The 26,459-nt window shown below is 39.2% G+C and overlaps 2 protein-coding genes across 2 annotated transcripts in view; both read left to right on the forward strand.

The window, feature by feature from the left end:
- LOC126380106 (uncharacterized) overlaps positions 1–10,357 on the forward strand; it is a 34,718-nt gene extending 24,361 nt beyond the window's left edge. Inside the window, exons 2-4 of the mRNA XM_050029338.1 lie at positions 8,356–8,535; positions 8,759–9,054; positions 9,137–10,357. Of these exons, the coding sequence (XP_049885295.1) occupies positions 8,356–8,535; positions 8,759–9,054; positions 9,137–9,845 (1,185 nt within the window). The 3' untranslated portion in view covers positions 9,846–10,357. The remainder of the gene's footprint in view (positions 1–8,355; positions 8,536–8,758; positions 9,055–9,136) is intronic.
- A 392-nt stretch (positions 10,358–10,749) lies between these two features.
- LOC126380108 (galactose mutarotase-like) lies at positions 10,750–25,061 on the forward strand. The gene is made up of 10 exons (XM_050029340.1): positions 10,750–11,064; positions 11,886–11,979; positions 12,837–13,000; positions 17,102–17,311; positions 18,877–18,964; positions 19,596–19,743; positions 20,463–20,568; positions 21,700–21,807; positions 23,699–23,809; positions 24,957–25,061. The coding sequence occupies exons 1-10, from the start codon at positions 10,750–10,752 to the stop codon at positions 25,047–25,049; spliced, it is 1,437 nt and encodes a 478-aa protein (XP_049885297.1). The 3' UTR covers positions 25,050–25,061.
- The last annotated feature ends 1,398 nt before the right edge of the window (positions 25,062–26,459 follow it).

The raw sequence follows: 26,459 nt of genomic DNA on the forward strand, positions 1-26,459 counted from the left end.
AACTTCTACAAAAGGATCATTCTGAAGTTTAACACGTTCACTGTGCATGAACCACATATGAGGCAGTAAATTTGAAACTAATACGTGCATGACATGGGAGCTCAGTAGCGCAGCGGTAAACGCGGTCGGTCTGCGATTGTTGAATTTAAGCAACTTTCGCAAAGGCCGGTCATAAGATGGGTGACCACAAAAAAAAAAGTTTTCATCTCGAGCTCCTCCGTGCTTCGGAAGGCACGTTAAGCCGTTGGTCCCGGCTGCATTAGCAGTTGTTAATAACCATCAATCTGCACTAGGCCCGCGTGATGGTTTAAGGCACGATCTCCCTATCGTGCATGACCTATGGGCCCACATATGTGTGGGGCACATTTTTCTTGCCATACTGTGTCTATGTACACAAATTCCGATTTGTTTATCGAAAAATAACATTGCCGGCAGAGAACGTGTTAATAGACGCTATGACGACATCGCACTTTCTTTACCTCCTTTAATGGAGCTAAACGGACCTAGTGTGCTATTACGCAAAATATTTCTTCTTCCTCATAGTGAAATTGGCGGAAGATAATTGAATTATTAGACTACTTTAATAGGTGTAATTATTGTTGTATTCCCACGCACATCCTTTTTTGGCATAAACAACATTTTAACATAACATTACGATAGCTCACGATATCCAGTTGAGGAAGTCAGAGGTACATCTTTCGCAAGATGAACTAAGTACCCACACCTCACCGAGCTTTCTGTTAGACCGACGTGATAGGTGCTGAGTCGTATCGCCGTCTATAATGGTCGAGTAAACTGCACTTTAGATAAATTAATAACTCATTGGTGCAAGTCAAGTCCGGAAACTTCTGACTACAGCGGTCTTAATGGTCCGACCAACTGCGTTGGTGAAAATTGAAAAATGTAAATGTGTTTTCCTTTGTATTTTAGAGCAATAAGGAGTATACAAACAAACAAGAATTCGATGTAAGTACTTATCTATGCAAGTAATGAATTCAAATGAACAATACATACATCGACCCGGAGGTATAAACCGGCCACATCGAAGCAATTCATCTAAAAAGCAATATTGCTATTTGACATTTGCGCATGGAAATATAAGTGCGTAATGTCAACAAATAGCAAATAGTTATATTGCTTTTTGTTGTGATTACTTAATTTCATACAAAACTGAACATTATGACAGCGCGTACGATGCGTAAAAATGTTGATCAGCTTCCAATATACTTACTTACTTAATGCGCAAGTTATTACTGCCGAAACTAAAAACTGAAAAAATGCGCCCAGAATTGTAACATATTGGAAATCACCACAAATGTCCGAATCTATAAAGCAGTTCCCGAACATTAGTTTACGGTTTGTAACTCAAACACGTATCCATGGTAACGAGACAAAAGGATGGCGCACTTGTCGGTGGGGGTAGGGCAGTCATTAAATGCTTCCGAGGGCCCGCACCGGATGCCGGCGTCACGCGCCGCCGCGTGCGCATGACGATCGCTTGCCTCACAGCCGACAACCCGACCGAATGCGACGCCACCCCACCCACCTGGAAACTTCAAATTATGGCGGCCAACCCAACTCGACCGCTTAGCACTTAAACAATGACTCACTTTTTATGCAACCTTGGTGAAATTCGTACCTTATGAACTTGATAATTAATTACGTACATATAAAAGATCACGCCTATTTCCCATTGGGGTAGGTAGAGACCACAGAATTCCACTTACAACGATCCTGACACACCAGTTTTGCTTCTTCCACCGGCATCAAAGACTTCATAAACGCTCGCCGGTTCACTCCTGACTTGACCCTTTAAAAATCCTGGATCTTCTTCTTTTGTCGTGTGGGTTGTGAGGTGGAATAACAACCCTGTCAACCCTGGTGTCAGGGTTACCATTGAGCCGCCAAAGGCCCCTGACATGGCTCATGTAACGACTACTAACTTACATCAGTAATCGGGACCAACGGCTTAACGTGCCTTCCGAAGCACGGATCATCTTTCTTTCGGACAATCAGGTGATCAGTCTGTAATGTCCTATAACCAAAGTAGGGATCACAAAATTATTTTCGTGATGTGTCCCCATCAGGATTTGAACCAGGGACCTCTGTATCGTGAGCCCCACTGGACCACGGAGGTCTTTAAACCTGGATCTGATAATTAATTAGTATGTGGAAAAGTAAAATGAGACCGAAGCGACCTTGATCACGCATGTTCCACTCTGCTGCGCAGACACATGAGAAACTGAGAACCATCCACCCTTAGCAATCTGATCCATCAACGTTATAATCAACACCGGAACTGTTAACTACAATGGGAATTAGGCCATATGTATTTTGATCTCTGCGTTTGTTGGTAACAGTATTATTCCTTATACTAAGTTAAAATCAGAAATCAGAATCATTTATTCAACGTAATTATCATGGATAAACTTGTTGAAGGTCAATGTAACATTTTTGAAATTACGTCATTTCGCAAGGTGTTATGGCTGAGGAGAAGAAATGACAAGAAACTGCAACAGCAACACATCTTTTAAAAACCAATGAGGATATACATTACAAGTTATTTAATAACTAGAGGAACACATTCAATACCAGACATTTTTATCATTTAGGTAGTCATTAAGCTTTTTTACATAAAGTAAGCTTCACGTGAGCTTTAAATTTATTTTTTGACAAATTTAAAATATTATCTGGTATTTTATTGTAAAACGTATACATAACCCCAAAAAAGATGAATTTAATTTACTTAATCTAGAATTTTGAATAGCAATTTTATGTTTATTTCTTGTATTGTAAGTATGCCTTTCACAGTTTCTCGGAAGGAGAGATAAGTTTTTACGTACATACATAATGTTTTCATATATATATTGACTTGCGACCGTCAGTATATTTATTTCTTTAAACAGCTCCCTCAAAGAGTCCCGACAACGCAGCTTATAAATAGCGCGAAGTTTGATTGTCTGTTGACTAGTTGGAAACTAGTCAAATCAGTAACAGTCAGTAATCAGTAGTAGTCGTCTTTTTACTAAAAGTCTTTTTTTTTTGACGTGACTTATTGTAGATTTGCCGCAGATGGCATTAACTACTTGGCCGGACAAATGGGGAGCGCTGAAGGCTCTCACCCGGTACAACGTTTAAGACAACAGGCCTGCGGGTGCCCAGTTGGGCGCGAACCTCGGCTCAGGGCGTCGTCTGAGAGGAAAAATATTTGAAAGAATTAATCGACCCTAGTGGGTCGATAGCGATAAGCGCTGAATGAGGGAAATTTTGATTGACTTTTTACTAAAAGTCAAAACAGAAAATGACTATGGAATTTGTATGAAAAAGCACACTGTGACGTCACAGAAAAACGTCATAAAGTCAGAGTTATTATTACGTTTTTCTTTATTAAAATTCATCATCATCATCACCAGCCCATTAACGTCCCCACTGCTGGGGCCTTCCCTATGGATGGATAGGGACTTAATCCACGCGGGCCCAGTGCGGATTGGTGGTTATTAACGACTGCTAATGGACCAATGGCTTAACGTGCCTTCCGAAGCACGGAGGAGCTCGAGATGAAATCTTTTTTTTTGTGGTTACCCATCCTATGACCGGCCTTTGCGAAAGTTGCTTAACTTCAACAATCGCAGACAGAGCGCGTTTACCGCTGCGCCACCGAGCTCCTCGATTAAAATTCATAAATAAGTTAAATAGAAAAAAGAAAATGTTTTTCGTTAGTATTAGATCTGTCTTTATTTAGTAATCAGAATTTCATAATAGGCTAGTTTCAAACTAGTCAAATCCGTTTATTTTTTACTAAACGTCAAAACACAAAATTTCTATGGAATTTGTTTGAAAAAGCACACTGTGACGTCATAAAAAAACGTGATAAATGTCGGAATTATTATTACGTTTTTCTTTATTAAAATTCATAAATAAGTTAAATAGAAAAAAGAAAATTCTTTTTATTAGTTTTAGATTTGTCTTTATTTAGGTAATGCTAGTTTTCAACTAGTCAAATCAGTTACTTTTTACTAAAACTCGAAAACACGAAATTATTATGGAATTTGTATGTGTATTGATCTGTCTTTATTAGTATAAGTCAGAATTTCATAATTTGTCTTGAACCAAGTACACGATTCAATGAGTGACTTTCCAGGGTACGGTCCTCAGAATCAGTATAGATGGCGCTGTACAGTTTCTTCTACGTTTAACCTTCTAATTTCATGGATAACAGACATATGCATCTTTCATCTTTGGGTATAAACGATGACCCTTTTTATTACACCCAGGCACAATTACATCTTCCACCCATTATTATTCTGATCGAAATAAAGAGAAGCAATATAGGTAGCAACATAATTCTATACGTAATGTGATTCAAATATCAAGCAACAATTATTTTTATATTCGCTGCTACTTATACCCGAGTAATGAGAAAATAGGTAATATTCACGTTTAAACTGAGCAACGCTATCTTGTTTTTGGTGAGCGTAGCCTGGAAAGTCATTAAAATGGTTCAGTCATGAGCAATATAATGTACCCACTTTAGGACTCTGTCGCACTAACATATTTGACATTTAGTGAGACTTACAGTACAATTTGTCAGAAAACTTAATGTGACATGGTACCAAAGTATACTGTATACATATTAAGGCTCGTGACCGTACGCAAACCGTGGTACATAATGGTACAGATTACATATAGTACCTACTACGTATAATAGTAGTAATGTTTACAATAAGGACCGTTATTGCCGTTGCTGTGGAATGCCAGTTTATTGTGATCCAGTGAGGACAGGGCAGGACTTTGATCGTGGACAATGAGGTTTTGTCCATCGTGCATTGATGTATTGATACATCCTGATGGATGATGGAGTCATATTGTCTGTGCTAGCAGCCACACCGGCTCACACCGCTGAAAACAACTTTAAACATTTATTTTAATTTCTTTTTCATGGTGCTCTATACACCGTGTTCGAATCCTGGATTCGACACTTTAAAGAAAGGTCAGGTTAAGAGAACTTTAAACCGGCAAGCGTGCATGAAGTGTTTGATGAGAATAGAGGAAACGAAGGTGGTGTTTGTTTGCATGCTAATAGTAATTAGCAGGAGAGAGATTCTGTGACACTGACTGATACCATATTGTGACTCTGACCTAGCTATCCCAAGCGAATATTGTAGTAAATGGAATTCTACGGTCTCTGCCAATGTATGTATTCTGCCTAGCAAAACTTTGACCGTTATAAAATAGTGTTGTCCTTCTGCCCCATCAATCATCGACCATCGTCCGGGTAACTATTGAGCTGCCAAAGGCCATCTTTAAGAACATAGTCAACATTATTATTTAATTAATACACGCTAGTATAGAAAATGGCGGTCTTCTTCTTTGCGAGTCGATGGCGATCGAAACTAAATTTTTGCTTACCAATAATTGACCACGCTTACGTGCGGTTGTATTATTTTTGGGATCAGCTTGTTCATGACATGGCTCATGTAACGATTACTAACTTACATCAGTAAGTACTAACCGGTTCCGAACCACGGATAATCTTACTTCTGAACAATCAGGTGATCAGCCTGTAATGTCCTAACCAATCTAGGGATCACAGAGTGTAATTTTTGTGATATGTCCCCACCGGCATTCGATCCAGGGAGTTCGGGATAGTGGGCCCAACGCTCAACCACTGAACCACGGAGGCCGTTCGAGTGCTGTCTTTTACTTTCGATAAGTGAAAGAAAGAGAGAGCTAGTTTTGGAAATGGCAATATTTTTTCAATTTTGTATGTGTAAAAGTCGGCATCATTATTATCTGCGGTGTTGAGTGATAGAGTGAGAAACAGTGTGATAAGACAGAGATGTGGTGTAAAAGACGATGTAGTGACTAAGATTGAGAAGGGGATGTTAGGTTGGTTTGGACACGTCGAGCGGATGAAGGATAATATAATTGCAAAAGCGATGTATAAAGCGAAAGTTGATGGTAGGGCTGGCAGAGGAAGACCTAGAAGGACCTTAGAAAAGGTTTAATACGATCTACTCTGAACCGGCGTGCGTGTATGAAGCGATTGATGAATGTGGAGGAAGCAAGAGAAGTGTGTCAGGATCGAAGCAAATGGAATTCTATAGTCTCTGCTTACCCCGGTGGGAAATAGGCGTGAGTTTATATATATATTATGTTATTATCTGTGAGATGTTATTTTAATGTTTCTAAGTACTAACGGTTGGCGTGATAAATATAACGGTATCATTGCAAGCTGCATTGTTCACATGGAGGTCAATCACAATGTTCGAAGCAAAAGCGTGGGACGACTGTGACACTGCCTATCACTAGCACCTACACGTATGCGCACTTTTTGCGCACTTATAAGTATACTTAGACCTATTTCGTGGAGACGCTACGTGGTGCGCGGGCCGTTGACTTTATCATTCACCTATCAAACGCACGAGAAAACTCTTCTGCGCGAACGCTCTAACCCTATTTCATTACATCCGTTGGAATCCCAGCGGGGACAATTACCAAAAATTACATAGTTTCCAACGTAAGTAACGGCCTCCGTGGTCCAGTGGTTCGAGCGTTGGGCTCACGATCCGGAGGTCCCGGGTTCGATTCCCGGTGGGGACATATCACAAAAAAAAATACTTTGTGGTCCCTAGTTTGGTTAGGACATTACAGGCTGATCACCAGATTGTCCGAAAGTAAGATGATCCGCGCTTCGGAAGGCACGTTAAGCCGTTGGTCCCGGTTACTACTTACTGGTGTAAGTTAGTAGTCGTTACATGAGCCATGTCAGGGGCCTTTGGCGGCTCAATAGTAACCCTGATACCAGGGTTGATGGGGTTGGTAATCCACCTCACCATCCACACGATAGAAGAAGAAGACATAGTTTCTTGCGCACTGGGCCCGCGTGGTGGTTTAAGGCCCGATCTCCCTATCCATCCATAGGGAAGGCCCGTGCCCCAGCAGTGGGGACGTTAATGGGCTGGTGATGATGACATAGTTTCTTAGGACATTGCAGGCTGATCTCCGATTGATCCGTACCTCGCAGGCATTCGGTCGCGGTTTTGGCGGTACAATAGACAACAGGGTTGATGAGGTTGGTTGTCGACCTGACAATCAACACGATTTTTATCGTGAATAAGAAGTACACTTTGTTTACGCCACCAGGGAGAATCTATTCGGGATTCGGTTGCCAGCAACTAATTGTTTTTTATTTTCATTCAAGGGTGGTATTAATAAACGAATCTCAGCTGAGAATGCCCTCAAAATCATGCTCAAGTCTCTGTTTTTATATGAGAATATTGTCACATTGACATGATCTGCAGTCTCGAAGCTGAGATTAGTTTATTAATACCACCTTTAGGTAAAATTAATACAATTTAACGATGCGATGCAAAACTGTTTAAACAGTTTAGCTGTAGGAATGAGTCTCTAATAGGAATATTTGCAACCAGATACCATTGATGTATACATGTTACTATGGGAAGCCACCATGGGATCCAAAGAGATAGGACCCTTATACATAACCGTTATGTTTGAATCAACCACCACGTTTCCGATTAAGATAAGATAAGATATTGCATTCCTGACGTCATTACAGAGGTTTTAAAAGTAGAGGAAAGTTCAAACAGAAACCCTGTAAGGCACTGCAACATAGTCAACACAAGTATGTTTAATTAACTTCTGATACATAATTTTTTTATATGTATATATTGTTTAAAGTAGCTGTTGGTTTTCCGAAAAATAAATAAATAAATAATGAAAATAGAAAACGGAGAATAAAAATAATAATAGGTAAATTAAAAAAATTACGTGCATTTATCAATTAGTACCTAACAGATTCTAGACTATTTTTTTAAAGAACGTCTGTGGCTCTGTTCCGAGGCTTTTCTTGCAGCTTCTTTTCCCCGGCTTTACAGGTTGTGAGAAGCTGCAGTAATTTTAGGCGGATGAGACGTTCGTTATGTAAAAATTGACGATATTGAATAAAGATATTTTTGAATTTGAATTGAATTAATTAATTAATTGATTATTTTAATTTGAATTGAATTATCGTCTTCAAGAGCTATTGCACAGTATGATGTGGCCGCGAGCATGACAAACAACATGATTGCATTCGATTTGTTTGTTTGGATAAGTGTCGATGCCATTGAAGAAGCGCCATCGGAAATGAAATTGTGTCAACGGCACTTTGCAATAATCTAAACGTAAAAAAAGAAGTCACCATTTTAGGCGACAACAGTTATTTTTCTAAAACGTTTTTTTCCCTTCTTGATTCAACGGTTGGCGTGTTCAATTCGAATCTAATGATAGTACGTCATAGACATTCCGTTTCTTTGTTCTTTTAATAATGTTCTCAATTGATTGTTCTTACAGATTCCAGAAATAATGGTGCTTGGCCAACAACTTTCTAAAAACGTCATTTTGGAGCAAAACGGCGAAGCTGTGAAGCCTCCAGACAAGTCGCCACAAAAGGATACTGATATGAGAAGAAATGAAGAAGAGAAGCACGCCCTGACCATGGAAGTCGAGACTCTGAGGTGGCAACTGGCACAGGTATTTACAAAAATATATTTCTTCGTTAAATATCTTATTGGTGCACCAATACCTAATGATATAATTATTATGACATTATTTTTAATTGCAATTTCAAGCGAAATGCTTTGCGAATTCTGCCGAGCGATTTAATATTTTTTGCCTTAATTATCTGTTAAAATATTTAGCTCGCGTGATGTATTATCTTTCAACACCGTTTGCCAATGTTGTGAATTATTTTCAGACTGAAGCAAATAGACAGATGCACATAGCTTTACTTAAGCAGATAGTAGCATTCCTGAACCGGGTGAAAGAACATATTGAGAGCAAGAACAATGACTCTGGTTACAAGAAGGAGGCCCTGCCGGCGAGGCTGCTGCCGCGGTCCTTCAATGTGGCAGACCTGCCTCGCTCTCGCTCTGTCGTACACGTCAACAAAAACGCAGAATACTTCCTGACAACACCCAAAAAAATAAGTACAAGAAAAATAAGCAAATCCATCAGCAACGTTAACGGTTTCAAAGATTGTAACGGCATTTGGTAAATATATATTTAGTATTTCTTTATATTCATTCAAATATCAATATTTAAGTCAAGTAAAATACTTAATATATTATTTCAGGAGCCAATCCAAGCTGTCACTAACTCCTGAAACGGATACTTCTCAGAAAATATCTGAAGAGATGTCTCGTTTGATCACTCTTGCCAATACCGTACTAAGCACTAAGATACCTGATCTTGCGTATTCCTGTAACGATAAAAAACATCAAACGAATACAAGAAAAGAATCGGATAATGATAATGCTACTGAAGATTTGAAAAAACCTAATCATGACTCAATCACTACATTGGATCAGATTGATGAGGTTACTTCAAACATCTTCGACGTAAAAACTGTTCAAGACGGTATTTTTACACTCAAGGATACTGATATTTTTGTCCAAAAGCAGAACATAACTCTAAGCAATTTTAGCCTTCCTAATTCCTCCCTGGATTGTGGGCTGAATGGCTTCTCTGACCTAAAGCTGAATGAAAAGGAAGAAATCATTGCTAAAGACCGATCGGAGATCATAATTGGCACAAACAAGAAACTGTCGATTGATAAAAGAAATGACTTCAACTCATCAAACTTCATTGAGGACGAGAGTGGTTTCTCGTCAATGAGTTCATTCCAAGAGATAGGCATACCTATAATAAGTGTCATACCACCATCTCCTTGTAAGGAGATGGGATTTATGGAAGACATCCCTGATGTAGTAGACGAGGATGAAAAGTGGAAGACTGATACTTTGGAACTTGAAAAGCAAACTGTGAAAGTATTTTGGGTTTAAAAAATGAAATTGTACAAAACAAATATTTATATACGAGTTATCTGAACACAAGATTGTTTTTGTTTTAACAATGTAGGCATTAACAACAGTGTTTTTTGTGAAAGTGTAATACGCGATTTTTATGTTAGCTAAGTACACTTAATTCATGTATTGCTTCAATGTATTAAACTAACGCTGACTTTTGTACTTATACTGGGATGAGTTGTAAATCGAAAAATTAAACAGCGTCCACGAAATTAGTCATAAATCATTTCTGTACGTTTTTAAACATTTTTTTTACGTTTTATAAAATTTGCCATCAAACCGATTTCCTAAGACATTGAATATCTATGATGGTGAGCGAAATTATGCATAATTATTTATCACGCGTAGGTAAATAATAACGACTTCGGAGAACAATCATCAATAAAGTATCATCAGAAAGAAAGGTTTTGGGAAGCTATTTGGTTTTTTAAAAGCCGACAATTTCATCCCATTTTTACTTAATAATCGTAAATCTAATAAAAGGATTTTGCGATACATTGTGGGGTTTTAATTATTCATTTGCATAAGTTTTTACACAGTAAGTATATTAGAACTAAATCCTGAATGAACACGTATATCTGTGGAATTTGTCTTCGTTAAGGTAAGGCGTAAGAGCTACTGCAGACCTGGCACTAACACGCGAGGTGGTGAGCTGTATCAAGCCAACTGTGTTTTAGTGAAACATCGAATAAAACCTTAATTACCTATTCAATGTCATAGCAATATAGATCTCAAAAGAATCTGACGCGAATATCAATTACGAAACAAAAATAAAACATGACATTTGGAAATCAAAATTTTTGTACAAAAATCTTATAAATTTTTAAGTATCAAAAAAAAACAGTGTTTTGGCCTTTTTAAACTCAAATTCTTAGTGGAAATGGAGAAAGATGATGGTGATAAGGCGAGTGGCGATGGGAATGTGGAGTCTCCGAGTAAGACCCAGATCCTGCCTCCGCCGGAGCCTCCCAAGCCTCCGGACGTGGAGCTGGTGGTCGACGGGTTTGGCTTTATGCCGAAGTCCATGCAGGCGCAGACCAGACGCACGTCTAACGTGTTCGACAAATCCGCGAAGTCTCTGAAAGAGATCATGCTCCCTGAACCTGAGGAAGGTAAAAGCCCTTGCGCCTCCAGCACGAACATCGACATAGTTCGGAGGTACACTTGGAAGACGAAGAATAGGATGACAGTTCAGGTAATTAACACTTGATTATTAGGCATAATGCCCGTAATTTGCTTCTTCTATCGTGTAGTTTGTGAGGCGGAGTACCAACCTCATCAACCCTGGTGTCAGGGTCACTATTGAGCCGCCAAAGGCCCCTGACATGGCTCATGTATCGACTACTTACTTACATCAGTAAGCAGTAACCGGGACCAACGGCTTAACGTGCCTTCCGAAGCATGGATCATTATTATTCTGATCAAAATAAAGAGAAGCAATATAGGTAGCAACATCATTCTATACATAATGTGATCCAAATATCAAGCAACAATTAGTTTTATATATGCTTCTGCCATTACATTACATTTTTGGATAATTATGTACCCCAGCAATGAGAAAATAGGTAATTATCACCATCTATCGTGTGTTTGGGGAACGTCGATTGGAAAGTCCAATATTTTATGTTTATTTTTATTTTTTTTAAAGAACGTCTAGGGCCCTGTGCCGAGGTTTTTCTTGCAGCTTCTTTTCCCCGGCTATACAGGTTGTGAGAAGCTGCGGTAGTTTTAGGCGGATGAGACGTTCGTTATGTAAAAATTGACGATTCAAAGTGTAACTATGTTACCTACTGAATAAAGATATTTTTGAATTTGAATTTGAGTCCCTCATTGGGAAGATGAATAAATAAAATCAGGAATAGTCAACATGTTGCCAGGCGCTCCACGCGCGTAGACACCTTTTCTCAAGGCAATCCATAAATGAAAATGAAAATTTAAGAACACTCAACAGTGGCGACACCTGATGGCGGAAATAGGCAGTTTTTATTTTCATTGTTGTTTTTAATCTGTTCACAGATAATATCGTACGGTGCTACAATAACATCTATACAAGTTCCTGATAGAAAAGGAGTACCAGATGATGTGGTCGCTGGATTTGACACACTAGAAGGTAACATTCAGAGGATATACTTAATTTTTAGGGGTCCTAACCTCAAAAGGAAAAACGGAATTCTATAGGATTACTTTGTCGCCCGTCCGTCTGTCTGTCAAAACCAGTTTGAGAAACGCGTGGAGGAATCCAGTTGAAGTTAACATCTATGATAATATAATATTTATGCAGTTCCTGCTGTAAAAAAATCAAGCTCCTAAAGCAACAGAATACGAAGATAAGTACTTAACATTATATCATCACTATTTAAGAGCCACGCTCTTGTCGGTATAGCATTCTCCATTCTTGTCTATCAACAACCAATAAAAAACTTAACATATAAAAAAGTAAAAAGTATCAACACATAAAACACTACCGGTGGTCGTGTTCAAGATAAATTATGAAATTCTGATTATTAAATAAAGATAGATCTAAAACTAATGAAAAACATTTTCTTTTTTCTATTTAACTTATGAATTTTCTATAACGTCATACTTCATGTAACCCCCTCCGGTTGATTGAGGGGAGGCCTGTGCCCAGCAGTACGTATATAGGCAGTTTATGTATGCATACTTCATGCAAATTCCATAGTAATTAGTTGGAAACTAGCCTATTGTACGAACGGAATCCACGTGTTAATAAATATCAAACAAAATAGATATTATCTTTCCAAAAATGGAATAAAATGCTCTCCGATTAGTTTACTGACATAACATACATAAACAGCCTATATACGTCCCACTGCTGGGCACAGGCCTCCCCGCAAGCAACCGGAGGGGGTATGGAGCATACTCCACCACGCTGCTCCAATGCGGGTAATTAGTTCACTATTAAAAAAAAACTACACTATGTTGTCTGTCATGGTGTCTTTTTTACAGAGTACTTCCAACCCCGGAATCCATACTTCGGCTCCACCATCGGGCGGTATGCCAACCTGATAGCCGATGGTACGATGGTGGTGAGGCCGTCTGGTCGCGTCTACATGCTCTCCACCAACAAGGGTCACCATCACTACCACGGGGGATATATCGGTTTTGATAAGGTATCAATGTTTGTACAGGTTGTTAGTGACTGCCATTACATTACATTTTTGAATAATTATGTACCCTAGCAAGTTAACAACGCCATCTATCGTGTGTTTGGGGAACGTCGATTGGAAAGTTCTTCATTATCGATAGTATCGATAGTTTTGAATTAGGTATCGATAGTGACAAATACTGAGAATTATTGAGGACAGAAGAGGCAAGATGATTGGACACCTAATAAGACACGACGAATTCATTAAAAACATCATAGAAGGAAAGCTAGAAGGAAAGAGAGGAAGGGGAAGACCAAGAAGAGCTTACATGGAACAGATTAAAGAAAAGGTTAACGTCGTGTCTTATAGGGAAGACAAGGAATTGGCCTTTGATAGACTGGAATGGAAAATGCTACACCGACAAGAGCGTGGCTCTTAAATTGATGATGATGAGTGACTATCTGCCGATACTGTAGATTATATTCTTCTCTTCTATCGTGTGGGTTCTGAGATCGATTACTAACCTCATCAACTCTAGTGTCAGGGTTACTATTGAGCCGCCAAAGGCTGACATGGCACACGCAACGACTACTTACTTACATCGGTAAGAAGTAACCGGGACCAACTGCCTTCCGAAGTACGGATCATCGACATAGATCACGGAACATCTAGATAGTATTGAACTTTAATTATATCCCAATTGGGGACTCTGCAAGATGAACTGAGTACCCACACTTCACCGAGCTTTCTGTTAGACTGCCAACCACTATCAATATTAGGTATTGTTTTTTTAAACTATCGATAGTCCATCTATCAATCTAACTATTAAACTAACGATCTCCGTGGTCCAGTGGTTGAGCGTTGGGCTCACGATCCGGAGGTCCCGGGTTCGATTCCCGGTGGGGACATATCACAAAAATTACTTTGTGGTCCCTAGTTTGGTTAGGACATTACTGGCTGATCACCAGATTGTCCGAAAGTAAGATGATCCGTGCTTCAAGAAACAAGAAACAAGAAACATTTATTGAGAAGCTGTGTAGGTACATACATGCAGGTGTCAAACATTATAAAATTGTCTCAACAGCATGTCCATGTCGGACGTACAATATTACAAATAATGTCAGTATTGAGCATCAAGGAATTAAGTAAGTACCTAATAATTTGTCACATTATAAACATTTGTCAATTTTAAATATCATTGTTGTTGAAAATATTCATTCAAGTAATAAAATTCCATATCAACTAGCCAATTTTTTAGACGTTTTTTAAATGTCTTACCCTCTAACAATTTTATTTCGGTGGGTAAGTGATTGAAAATTCGGACGGCTGATACAAATACACTTTTATATAATACTGAACCGTTTGATGATGGAAGATAAAAGTTATATAAATATTTGGAACGTAAGTTTTCCCTAACTGAACATTTCTCTATAAAATATTCCTTATGATTTTTTACAAATGTACAAATTTCCAAAATGTAAATACATGTCAAGGTTAGTAAGTTGTTAGTTTTAAATACATTTCTGAGTGATTCAATTTGGTACTTTCTATAAATTATCCGTATACATCGCTTCTGCAAAATAAATATTGATTTGACGTTTACAGAATTGCCCCAAAAAATTATTCCGTATGGCAGTATGGGATAAACAGTGCCATAGTAAGCACTTATTGTGACCGCAGTTGAAGCCACATTTGCTAAAATGGTCAGTGCATAACATTGGCTAGATAGTCGCTTGTTAATTGTGCTAATATGGGCTTTCCAGTTTAGGTTCGTATCTATAGTTATGCCTAGAAACTTTGTGTCAGATACTTCTTCAATTTTTTGTCCTTCATTTATAACGGTTATTTTTTTTGTATGTTTATTATAATTTTTAAATGCTATAATTTTAGTCTTTTCAATATTTACTTTTAGGTTTATACTTCTTAACCATATTTTTACTTTATCAAGAGTATTGTTAATTTCGTTTGCAAAAACTCCATCGCTCATGTCCTCTTTTGATATGAATATAGTAGCATCATCAGCAAAAAGCACGCACAAGTGATCTATTATTAATGGCAATTCATTAATATAAATTAAGAACAGTAATGGTCCGAGGATACTACCTTGAGGAACTCCTAGCGAAAGAGTTTCGGCATTGGATTGGACTTGTTCAACGGTTTTTGTGTTTCTATTATATACATCAATTTTTACGAATTGTTGTCTATTATGAAGGTATGATTCAAAAAGTCTTAGAACATTACCGCGAACCCCAATGACTTCTAATTGTTTAAATAATATTGTATATACAACACAATCAAAAGCCTTTGACAGGTCTACGAATAATCCAGCACAAAGCTTCCTATCATTGACATTTGTGCAGATTTTTTTAAATATATTAAATATAGCTAAAGTTGTGTTTCGACCCTTTTGGAATCCAAATTGATTTGTGTCCAGAATGTTATTTTTATCTAGAAAAGATGTTAGCCTACAATAAATAACTTTTTCAAAAACCTTTGAAAATCCTGCTAATAGTGCTATAGGCCTATAGTTATCCATCACTGTTTTAGAACCTTTTTTATGCAAGGGTTTTATTATGGCTATCTTCAATTCATCTGGAAAAGAACCTGTTTCAAATGCGAGGTTAATCATATAGACTAATGGATCAATTATAAGGTCGATGCAGGATTTAATTAGAGTTATCGGTATCTCGTCATGTCCAGTGCTTTTTTTGTTTTTTAGTTGGCCAACTATTTTTTTCAATTCATAAGCATCTATTGGAGCCATAAACATACTCGTGCAAGTTCTTTCCGTAATCGGTTTATAATCTTTACTTAAATCATTAAAATCATTAGAATGTTTATTTAAATTAATGTAATAATTGTTTAGCGTATTAACCATGTCAACAGGATCTGAAATATCTTTGTCTTTATATTGTATTTTATTTAAGGTCTGTTTTATATGATTTGTTCTTGTAGTATTTTGTTTAATAATGTTCCAAGTTGCTTTTGTCTTGTTAGTACTCTTTTTAATGTAATTTGCATTTGATAGCCTTTTTGAGCGTTTGGTAACAGATTTCATAATTTTACAGTAATTCTTATATTTATTTAGATACACGTTACATCGACTTTTTAAACTATCTACATACATTTTCCTTTTCACCCTGCTAGATACGAGTATCCCTTTAGTTTTCCAGTTCGGTTTCATTTTATAGGTAACTTTAATTCTTTCTGTTGGTACACATAAATTATATAGCAAACTAAATATCTCAATGAATTCTTGGTAGGCACTATTTACATTTGTTTGCGAGTAAACTCTTGAAAAGTTAACCTGTGAGAGATATTTTAAAAATATCTCCAAATATTTATCTGTATTCCTTCTGTGTATGTACCAAAAACGTTCTTGATAACTTAAGGTACAGTGAATAGAAAATAATTGTGCGGTGTGATCAGACAAGCCTAGATTTAAAACTTCGGCATGATATTGCCTCATATTAGTAATAATATTGTCGATACATGTTTGACAATGGGTAGTAATTCGAGTGGGTTCGTTTATTGTTGCATGTAGGTTGTATATTTTTAACGTATTTAGGAAAATATCTGTTGTACTTTTTGTTTTGTCTAGAATGTTTACATTAAAATCACCCAGCATAATAAGCTTTTTATTCTTGTACGTGGTTCCTATAGTTAGCTTATAGAGTAATATGTCTAATCTATTCATAAAAATTTCAAAATTACTATCAGGAGTTCTGTAGATACAAATGATTACAGTATTAAGGTCTCTAATTACAATACCACAGCATTCAAAATGCTTTTCGATGCACAAGTTTGCTATCCAATCCAATTTACGACAGCTTACACAATTCCTCACATAAATGGCCACTCCTCCCCTATTATATCTTTGTCTCAAGAAATGTGCACTTAAATTAAAGCCATCTATTTGAAAAAAAAAGATTCAGAAGGCACGTAAAGCCGTTGGTCCCGGTTACCATTTACTGATGTAAGTATAGTCGTTATCATGAGCCATGTCAGGGGCCTTTGGCGGCTCAATAGTAACCCTGACACCAGGGGTGATGAGGTTGGTACTCCTCACAACCCACACGATAGAAGAAGACTATTAAATTAACACTAGTATGAACTGGTTTCCAGGTGAACTGGCGGTCATACGTGACGGGAAACAAGGTGGTAATGACTCACGTGTCTGAACGGTTCTCGGAGGGGTACCCTGGCACGGTGATGGCGCAGGTCACCTTCGACGTGAGCTGCGACAACACCCTCAAGATCGAGATGCGGTGCACCACCAGCGAACCCACCATCGTCAACCTTAGCAACTCGCCTTACTTCAATCTTGCTGGACATGTAAGTTTCCACGCTCTCGTGTGGGCAGAAAGAAAGATTGGGCGTCGATTATGAGAGAGGGGATGTGATGCTCGCTTCGGGTCCTACCTGATGCGAAGGCTCTCCATCGCCATTGAACGTGGCAACGTGATGAATGTCATACGAACCTTTGCGCCGGGTGAGGCTTGGGGGGGGGGGGGTAATTGTTTGACTAAGCAGGGATCCCTGTTACAATGTTTATTTGAGCAGGTATTTTCTGTTTTTATTATTATTATTTGACACATAATAATGTGTTTATTAACGATAAAATTTTTTGAAACCATAAAATTTCATTTAAACCAGTTTTACAAAATTAATTATTATTTTAAAATAATACTAAAAAAATATAATAATAATAAACAGAATGTAAATCCACCACAGGCTTCGTCAGTACCAACATTCATATTTATTAAAAATAATAATAATAGGAAAGGATATTAAAATCATACATAATAAAATCCGCACAAGCTTCGTCAAAACACATTCGTTCGTTCGTTCATTCGTTTTGACACATTGTATATTATTTTGTTTTTTATTAAAATATTAAATCGAATATATCATAAACGTAGCTACATAGTCATGCGCCACAACATGTACTACTCATTTCAGAACCCTGTAGCATTAACGTATATTACTGAGACTTACAAGTTACAGTTAAACTTATCAAAATAGTTAAGATATTGCATACAAAGTCACCAACATAGTAATATCTTTATAAATAGCCGACAATAAGTACTGAGGTTTTAGCTTTCCTGTAATACGGAGGGATCTCCTTGTCGATATTTGATTTTAATATTCAATCGCGGAGCTCCGTAGGTCGTAGAGTTAGTGGTCGAGTGAAGTGCAAAGTTGAAGTATGAACTATTTGCATACTTGTATAGCGCGAGATTCGCGCTTCCTTAGCCCTTCCTACCTCTTTCTTCTATTCCGAGGGCCTCAAGTACAGTCATAAGCAACATTTAGATTAAATTGTCTTAAGGGGCCTCTACGTGTTGGCTTCGGCCCCACGCACGCCTTCCAAAAGTCCGGGACTCCATAGCCCCGAGTTATGGAAATGACAGACATAATAATAATTATCTTCATACAAAAGACATCAACGAGATCATTGTCATTGTTAATGATTTTTTTGACCATTACTTTAAAACTAAACTATTTTTTATGAAACTTGCTTGAGAATTAGATACCCTTATGTCGAATAATTTAGCTAAGTCAATAAAAAATATATTGCTTTACGATTTGTAGTTTCGAGTAATGCGTGGACAAACGTAACAGCATCACGCCTTTATCTCCGAAGGGGTGAGCAGAGGTGTACAGTCATGAGCAATATAATGTACCCACTTTAGGACTCTGTCGCACTAACATATTTGACATTTAGTGAGACTTACAGTACAATTTGTCAAAAAAGTTAATGTGACATGGCACTAAATTGTATACATATTAATGCTCGTGACCGTCCTTACTCAGAAGCCTACTTGCAGTCATTATTGATACCAATTCTTAAATGGAATATGTCAAATCTGATGAAGGACGTGTAATTCTTGTTTCAGCATTCTGGTCATGAAACCGTTTACGATCACATGTTCACTATAAACGCTGATAAATACACAGCTATGGATGAAAATGGAATTGTGACAGGTACGTACTTTTTCCTAACTGTCTTTTAACACATTACGAGCTTTATGCGTATGTCACTAAAGCGGCTCCGATTACTCTAGCCATAGAGGCAGCCAATCAGCTCGCGACACCAAACACTTCAGGACCCCGATACCGACCCCGCCGGCGTGGTCGACGATTTCCCTCAATCAGCGCTTATTGCTATCGACCCACTAGGGCCGATTAATTCTTTCGAATATTTTTCCTCTCAGACGAGCCCTGAGCCGAGGTTCGCGCCCAATTGGGCACCCTCACGTCTGTTGTCTTAAACGTTGTACCGGGTGAGAGCCTTCAGCGCTCCCCATTTGTCCGGCCAAGTAGTTAACGCCATCTGCGACAAATCTACAAGTCACGTCTATAAAGAAAGTAAAACGCTATTGCGCACGTAATTCGGGCAATAGAAATTACCTACTTGCCACGTAAGACATTATAATCTGGTTTTCCTTTACGAGTTAAAAAGTTCATATTTTTTTCAAAATTAACTAGTTCAAGTTTTAGCCGTGGTGGTGCTGTTCCAATTTCCCTTGCGATGCGATGGCATTAGTGCCGAAGAAATTCGTGCTAGACCTAAAAAATGCGTATCTACAATGACTTCGTTAAATGCTGTTCGCAGGCGAAAAGAAGGTTGTAGGCGGCACAGCCTACGACTTCAGGGTGCCAAGAGTGTTAAAGTCGATGCTCCCTAAGATACCCCTTGGGGGATATGACGTGAACTTCTGTGTCACGCAAGGAACAGAGCAAGATCTGACATTCCAAGCTCGGTGAGTCACAGTTTGATTAAAATTAATACAGACACAAACAGACAGACCAGACAAATTGAACAGATTGAACTGTAATGATATAGTGAGTAGCACGGCTGTAGCGCAACTGAACAGGACTGATTCGCGCTACAGAATATAGCAGCGCGACTTTCGCACGAATGCAGCGCTGCAGCAACCCGAAGGGTCCCTCCCTACTTTTAGTTTCACATATAACGAAATTCACCAGTGTCTTTTGGTCAAAGTTATTGTAGTCACCAGCCAGATGCCAACTAACTCCTGAGGCATAGGTAACGCAACACGCGTTAGGCGACAACTATCGCGTATGCTTTGACCAGAAGACTATTGAATTATCGCTTATTTGCACTTAAGGCACTTCATGGTTTTAAGTAATAGACGACTTCTGATTCACACGTTTGTTTTATTGCTCTCTGTTTTTATTACTGACATATCACATTATATTGTTTACTATAGCATTCTTGACGCGAGTTTACTGTACGACGGTTCTTGATAGAGTGCCTCTTGTTACTGCGCACGCAGCCAGATTTTCTTTATTCAAACTTGACTCGCGCTAGTGGCCAGTTCTCTGCGTACTGGAATGCAGGCGCTCATGTCCTCATTCAACAAAGCTTACCTTGACGTTAGGGTTGATGACGTCGTCATTGATTCCACGACCCTTATGAGAGAGACATGAATTTAATTTTGAATGCTCTTGTTTCCAGAGCTCTCCACCCCGGCACAGGAAGAGTGCTAGAGGTGTACAGCAATCAGCCTGGGATGCAGTTTTACACCGGCAACCAGCTTCCTGATCCGGACAGGATTGTGGAGGTAAGTGGAGGGGTTCTCGGAGGTGTACCCTTGCAGTGGTAAACGAGTCACGGGGGCTTTGAAACAGACAGTGGTCGAAACAGGCAATGTCAACTGCTTGCTGGTAATGTCACAATAGGGTAGTTTCCAACTAGTCAAATCAGTTACTTTTTACTAAACGTCAAAAGGTAATTACTATGGAATTTGTATGAAAAAGCAACCTGTGACGTCTTAGAAAAACGTGACCAAATGTCGCAATTATTACATTTTTCTTTATTAAAATGCATAAATAGGTTAAATAGGAAAAAATAAAACGTTTTTGTCACCTTTAGATCTGCCTTTATTTAGTAATCAGAATTTCATAATTTATTTGACCTGCCTTCAAAAACGGGAATCGCTGATGTGGGACGGGAAGCCGCCAAACTCAAATGGGATTGGGCCGGACATGTTTGTTGCATGCACCCTGAGCGGTGGGCACGGATCGTCACGCATTGGGTGCCTCATGACGGATACAGGCGTCGTGGCAGACCTCGAAAAAGAGTGACGACTTGGACGCTTGCCGGAGGGACTGGCCGGAATACGCACAGGACCGCGAACAATGGAAAGAGGAAGGGGAGGCCTTTGCCCAGCAGTGGGATCTTGTAGGCTAGACTAGATTAGATTAGATCTTTGACCTAGGCATCTCGAGTACCCAATTTAACCGTTTCGCTAAGGCGCCTAGAGTACGCATCCCTGAACCACGTGCACACTATACATTGATACGTACTTTTTAAAAGGATTATGATTCACCATGTGGTGACAGGATCAGCCGATCATCCATACAATGGTCGAACATGTTAAACGGACACAAACCTTTTATCCGGTTTTATTTTATGCCTAGGAAAGTCAGCGGATGAAGACATTCTGTTTTGGCTCCTAGTCCTGAATGTAGGATTTGGTCTGAAGATTTGATTGGCGGGATATAAAGGCCAATAAGGATCTTGTGGCGTTTGGATGGCATTAAAAAGAGGGCATTGGCGTGCACCATGTCCATATAATTATAACAGCTGTCAAGAATTACGTTGTCATAGGATGCGGCGGTAGTTATGATTATGGCCACGTGCCAAGAGATCCTTGTCGGTCTTCTTCAGTAAAATGTTCCGTGAATCCTAGATGCCGGCCGCGGAGGAAGAGGACAAAAAGTCTGAGTCCGGTGGTAGTGAAGCATCAAGCAGTGAGACGAGTGCAAGAGGTGAAGAGGCGGAAGCGGAGGGAAGCGAGGTGACTTTGACCTTTTTTTTTTCAACCTAGACTCAGATCTTAGCATATTTGTTGTTGCATAGAGATCAACTATGACTATTACAAAGTGAAGTAACGGCCTCCGTGGTCCAGTGGTTGAGCGTTGGGCTCACGATTCGGAGGTCCCGGGTTCGATTCCCGGTGGGGACATATCACAAAAATTTCTTTGTGGTCCCTAGTTTGGTTAGGACATTACAGGCTGATCACCTGATTGTCCGAAAGTAAGACGATCCGTACTTCGGAAGGCACGTTAAGCCGTTGGTCCCGGTTACTACTTACTGATGTAAGTAGTCGTTATATGAGTCATGTCAGGGGCATTTGGCGGCTCAATAGTAGTGACACCAGGGTTGATGAGGTTGGTACTCCACCTCACAACCCACACGATAGAAGAAGACAAAGTGAAGGAATGAAGGCGAAGCCTTTGCGTAGCAGAGCGACAATATTGGCTAGTGAGAGAAAACTATTAACCCGTGTAAGCCGTAGCCACGTTGGAAAAACGGTGGACTCTCACTGTAAGGTCGTAGATTCGATTCCCAGCACTGGTCTAACCTCTTAAGACCGAGATTTCCAGACACAATATGTTAAACAATGGGGTTTGGATTTTAATAGGACTCCTGGTCTTACGACTCTAAACCAATTATATTCGAATTAGACTGTAGAATTTGTGGCAGATATTCAGAGTAAAAAAGAGAATAAAAAACAGTTCCAATTATTTATTTAGTATTTGTACAACACACTCGCCGTATCATTCGTAAGACAAAGAGGAAAGTGAGAGCTAAAATTGCCACAATAATGAAAAAAAAGTTATTGTTGGTATTGCCAACAGTTTAGTTTCTATTGTGCATCTAGAGTTATTACGACTAGTCATTGACGTAAGTATTAAGTATTATGAAGCAATATCAATGTGACTACCACACAATACTTTGTATCGGACTGAAAGTGACTAGTCAATTAGTTACTTCTTTCATGGCGCGGACTTTATTTTAAACCTGGTATTATCATAGTACCTATTCGTTTTGTTGTAATATAAGTAGAGGATTCGATCCCGTTCGTGTTTTCTAATCCCGGGATTATCTAAAGTTAATCTCGGGATCCCGGGATAGTCACGGGAGTGTATTGGTAATAGAAAGTGGTAGGTAACAAAAAGACAGCGAAATATATCAAAATCAACTCTTTTTTAAAATCTTTAGTTAATCTTCAAAAAACAAAACAAAATTATACTTACTTTGATAAAATAAATAATATTCAAATTAAAAGTACGCAGACGAAGTCGCGGGTACCAGCTAGTCTGTAAATAATTTATGAAATAGTTTGATAATTGCCTACATTTTTTTTAAATTTTCCAATAAACTTAAAAAACATCATTCACTTAAAACTTGCCATGTCAGGGGCCTTTGGCGGCTCAGTAATAACCCTGACACCAGGGTTGATGAGGTTGGTATTCCACCTCACAACCCACACGATAAGAAGAAGAGACTTAAAACTTGTTTAGTTATACTATAAAAAAGACTAAGTATATGATAAAACATTTAAGTTTATGCTTAAGGCTATGCTACAGAAAATAACACTCGTTGGTTTTCATCTATATTTACTCAGACAAATTAATGCATTCTTGATAAGAAAAAAGCTATCAATACTTACTCGACGAGAAGCGGATAGTTTACACACGTTTACATATTCGTTACACGCACATTTTATTGACTTATCTGATAAATAACTAATCCCGAAAATCCCGGGATTCGTTAAATTCAATCCCGAAATTTCGGGAGTAATATATGACCGGGATCCCGGGATTGAATCCTCTAAATATAAGGCAGTCATAGTCTGGTAAAATGTTGACCCCTGTCATAAATATGCTATTTGTCTCTTCCAGGGAAAAGTGAGCTACGGCTACGTGCCGCTAAATGGCAAGGGAGGGACATTCTACAGGAAACATGGCCTCTTCTGTCTCATGCCTCAAAACTTCCCAGATGCTGTCAATCATGTTAGTATGACAGTCATTATAACAAAAGTGATCCTATAAGGGTTCCGTTTTTCCTTTCGCGGTGCGGAATATTAACGAAAACCCATACGAGTTCATACACATTTTTATATTGACGTCCACTTTGTAATAATGTCTGGTTATAGTTCCTATTGTAATAATTTTTGTTACGATGGGGTGGCATGTCCACATAGATAAAAACCCCTTCTTTCTTTCTTTCTAAAATAAATAAAGATAAAAAAATGACATCCAACATTCATTATACACTTATTTTTTTTTTCGATTATCTGCCAATTACCAGTATTTATTCAATAAGTTGAGGAGCACGGTGGCGCAGCGGTAAACGCGCTCGGTCTGCGATTGTTGAAGTTAAGCAACTTTCGCAAAGGCTGGTCATAGGATGGGTGACTACAAAAAAAAAGTTTTCATCTCGAGCTCCCCCGTGCTTCGGAAGGCACGTTACGCCGTTGGTCCCGGCTGCATTAGCAGTCGTTAATAACCATCAATCCGCACTGGGCCCGCGTGATGGTTTAAGGCCCGATCTCCCTATCCATCTATAGGGAAGGCCCATGCCCGAGCAGTGGGGACGTTAATGGGCTGATGATGATGATTCAATAAGTACGACTAATATAATTAAATATCTGTAGTTTAACCACGACCTATCCTTTTCTTCTTAAAAATGTCCGCCATTATGTTTCTTTTATAAAGGACTGGACCATAGAGTTTTGGCCAAAAAGTATTTACTTCGTTCGGCGACAACAGGAACCATAAAAAACAAGTCATTTATTTAAAACTTAAATAGCCTATAGGTATATGACACGTCCCAACGTCGGGCACAGGCCTCCCTTCAGTCAGGCGGAAAACCGCCTCCGTGGTTCAGAGGTTGAGCGTTGGGCTCACGATCCGGAGGTCCCGGGTTCAAATCCCGGTAGGGACTTATCACAAAAATCACTTTGTTTCCATAGTTTGGTCATGACATTACAGGCCGATCTCCCGACAGTCTGAGAGTAAGATGATCCATGCTTCGGAGGGCACGTTAAGCCGTTGGTTTCGTCTGTTGACTGTTTGATCGTTAACACGTTCCGGCGTAATGGACCCCCAGATCGTGAACAACAAACAAAGGAGATACCTAATTATATATTTTTTTCAGAAAAACTTCCCCAACTCTGTGCTGAATCCTGGCGAAGTGTACGTGCACAGGATACAGTACAAATTCGGCCTCCTCCTCGGAAAGTACGTGTGACTATTTATAAAATATTGGCAATAAAAATTGAATATCGAATGAACGTTTCATTATCCCTACCATAGAATAAGGAATATTACGTAGAACGGCAACTCTCCGCTCCCCACCAGCGACAGAGTTTACCTCACCCCCCTCGGTCTTACTTTAGTCTTCGATCGTCCATACGATCTGACGCCCATGCGTCAAGGTTAAGTTACACAGTGCGAGCAGCTGATGTAAAATAGCTACTGTGCCTGTGTACTCGTATGACAGTAGCTCAACTCGCCTCGCACGGTCACACTATGCAAACTGCTGGCGTCGCAGAAGACAGCTACTATACCAGTGTACTGGTATAATTCGTCTATATCATGTCTCGTGCAATGTTGTCGCAAAATACACAAACTTTATATTTTGATCGGATGTCCCCCTATCCGCCATTTTGACGCCCAAACAAGAAACCATGTACCCGGCGTGGGCCCGAGCGTACGAGCTACTGTCATTTCGCAAAATCGTGCGAGTTGACGACCGAGCGGCGTGCGAGTGGTCTGGGGAGGGAAGGCAAGTAGCGAGTAAAACAAAAAATGTTGCGGTAACTCGCACGCGAGCAACTGTTCCAATCCCACATGACAGTAACTCGTATGATGCGGTCAGACATGCGTAGTAGCTGCACCTGTGTAACCTAGGCTTCAGGCGTCTCACACCTGTGTGTGAGCGCAACTGTTTGCGCGTGGACCAAAATGTCAATGAGTGTCTATGTAAACCGATGTGTTTTATATGAAGTGTCCGGGGTGTGGCTCTACACTGAAATCAAAATCAAAATAGTTTATTTGCTTTAAATAGTACATTAATATATAACCCCGTTATTGGGACTTCCTAGTAAGCCTCATTTAAAGACCTGTGTCAGGAAGCCCCGCTCCTCCTAATCAGTATTACAACTTTGATAGTACGTATATCTATTTATTTCTTTTAACAAAAATAATCAACGTTTAAATAAAGATAAATACTTCATACGACTGAAAATGCTTCAATGGTCGGGAGGGGTGACTAGGCAAGACAAAATTAGAAACGAGTACGTTCGCGGAAGCTTCAAAGTAGCCCCTATACCCGATAAGCTGAAAGAAAGTCGTTTGAGGTGGTATGGCCACGTAATGCGGAGAGACCAGCAGCATGTAGTCCACAGAGCTCTTTGCCTGCCCGAGAACAAAAGAGGCAGAGGACGCCCTCCTTATACTTGGTGGACCAGTATGTCCCGATTATTAAAAAATGAAAATTTACCCGACCTGACAACCCTAGACAGAATGTGTGTGTGTGTGTGTGTGTGCGTGTGTGTGTGTGTGTGTGTGTGTGTGTGTGTGCGCGTGCGCGTGTGTGTGTGCGCGTGCGCGTGTGCGTGTGTGTGTGTGTGTGAAATGAAACAAAATAAGACAATAG

The sequence above is a fragment of the Pectinophora gossypiella genome, chromosome Z, assembly GCF_024362695.1.
Source record: "Pectinophora gossypiella chromosome Z, ilPecGoss1.1, whole genome shotgun sequence".
Taxonomy (NCBI): domain Eukaryota; kingdom Metazoa; phylum Arthropoda; class Insecta; order Lepidoptera; family Gelechiidae; genus Pectinophora; species Pectinophora gossypiella.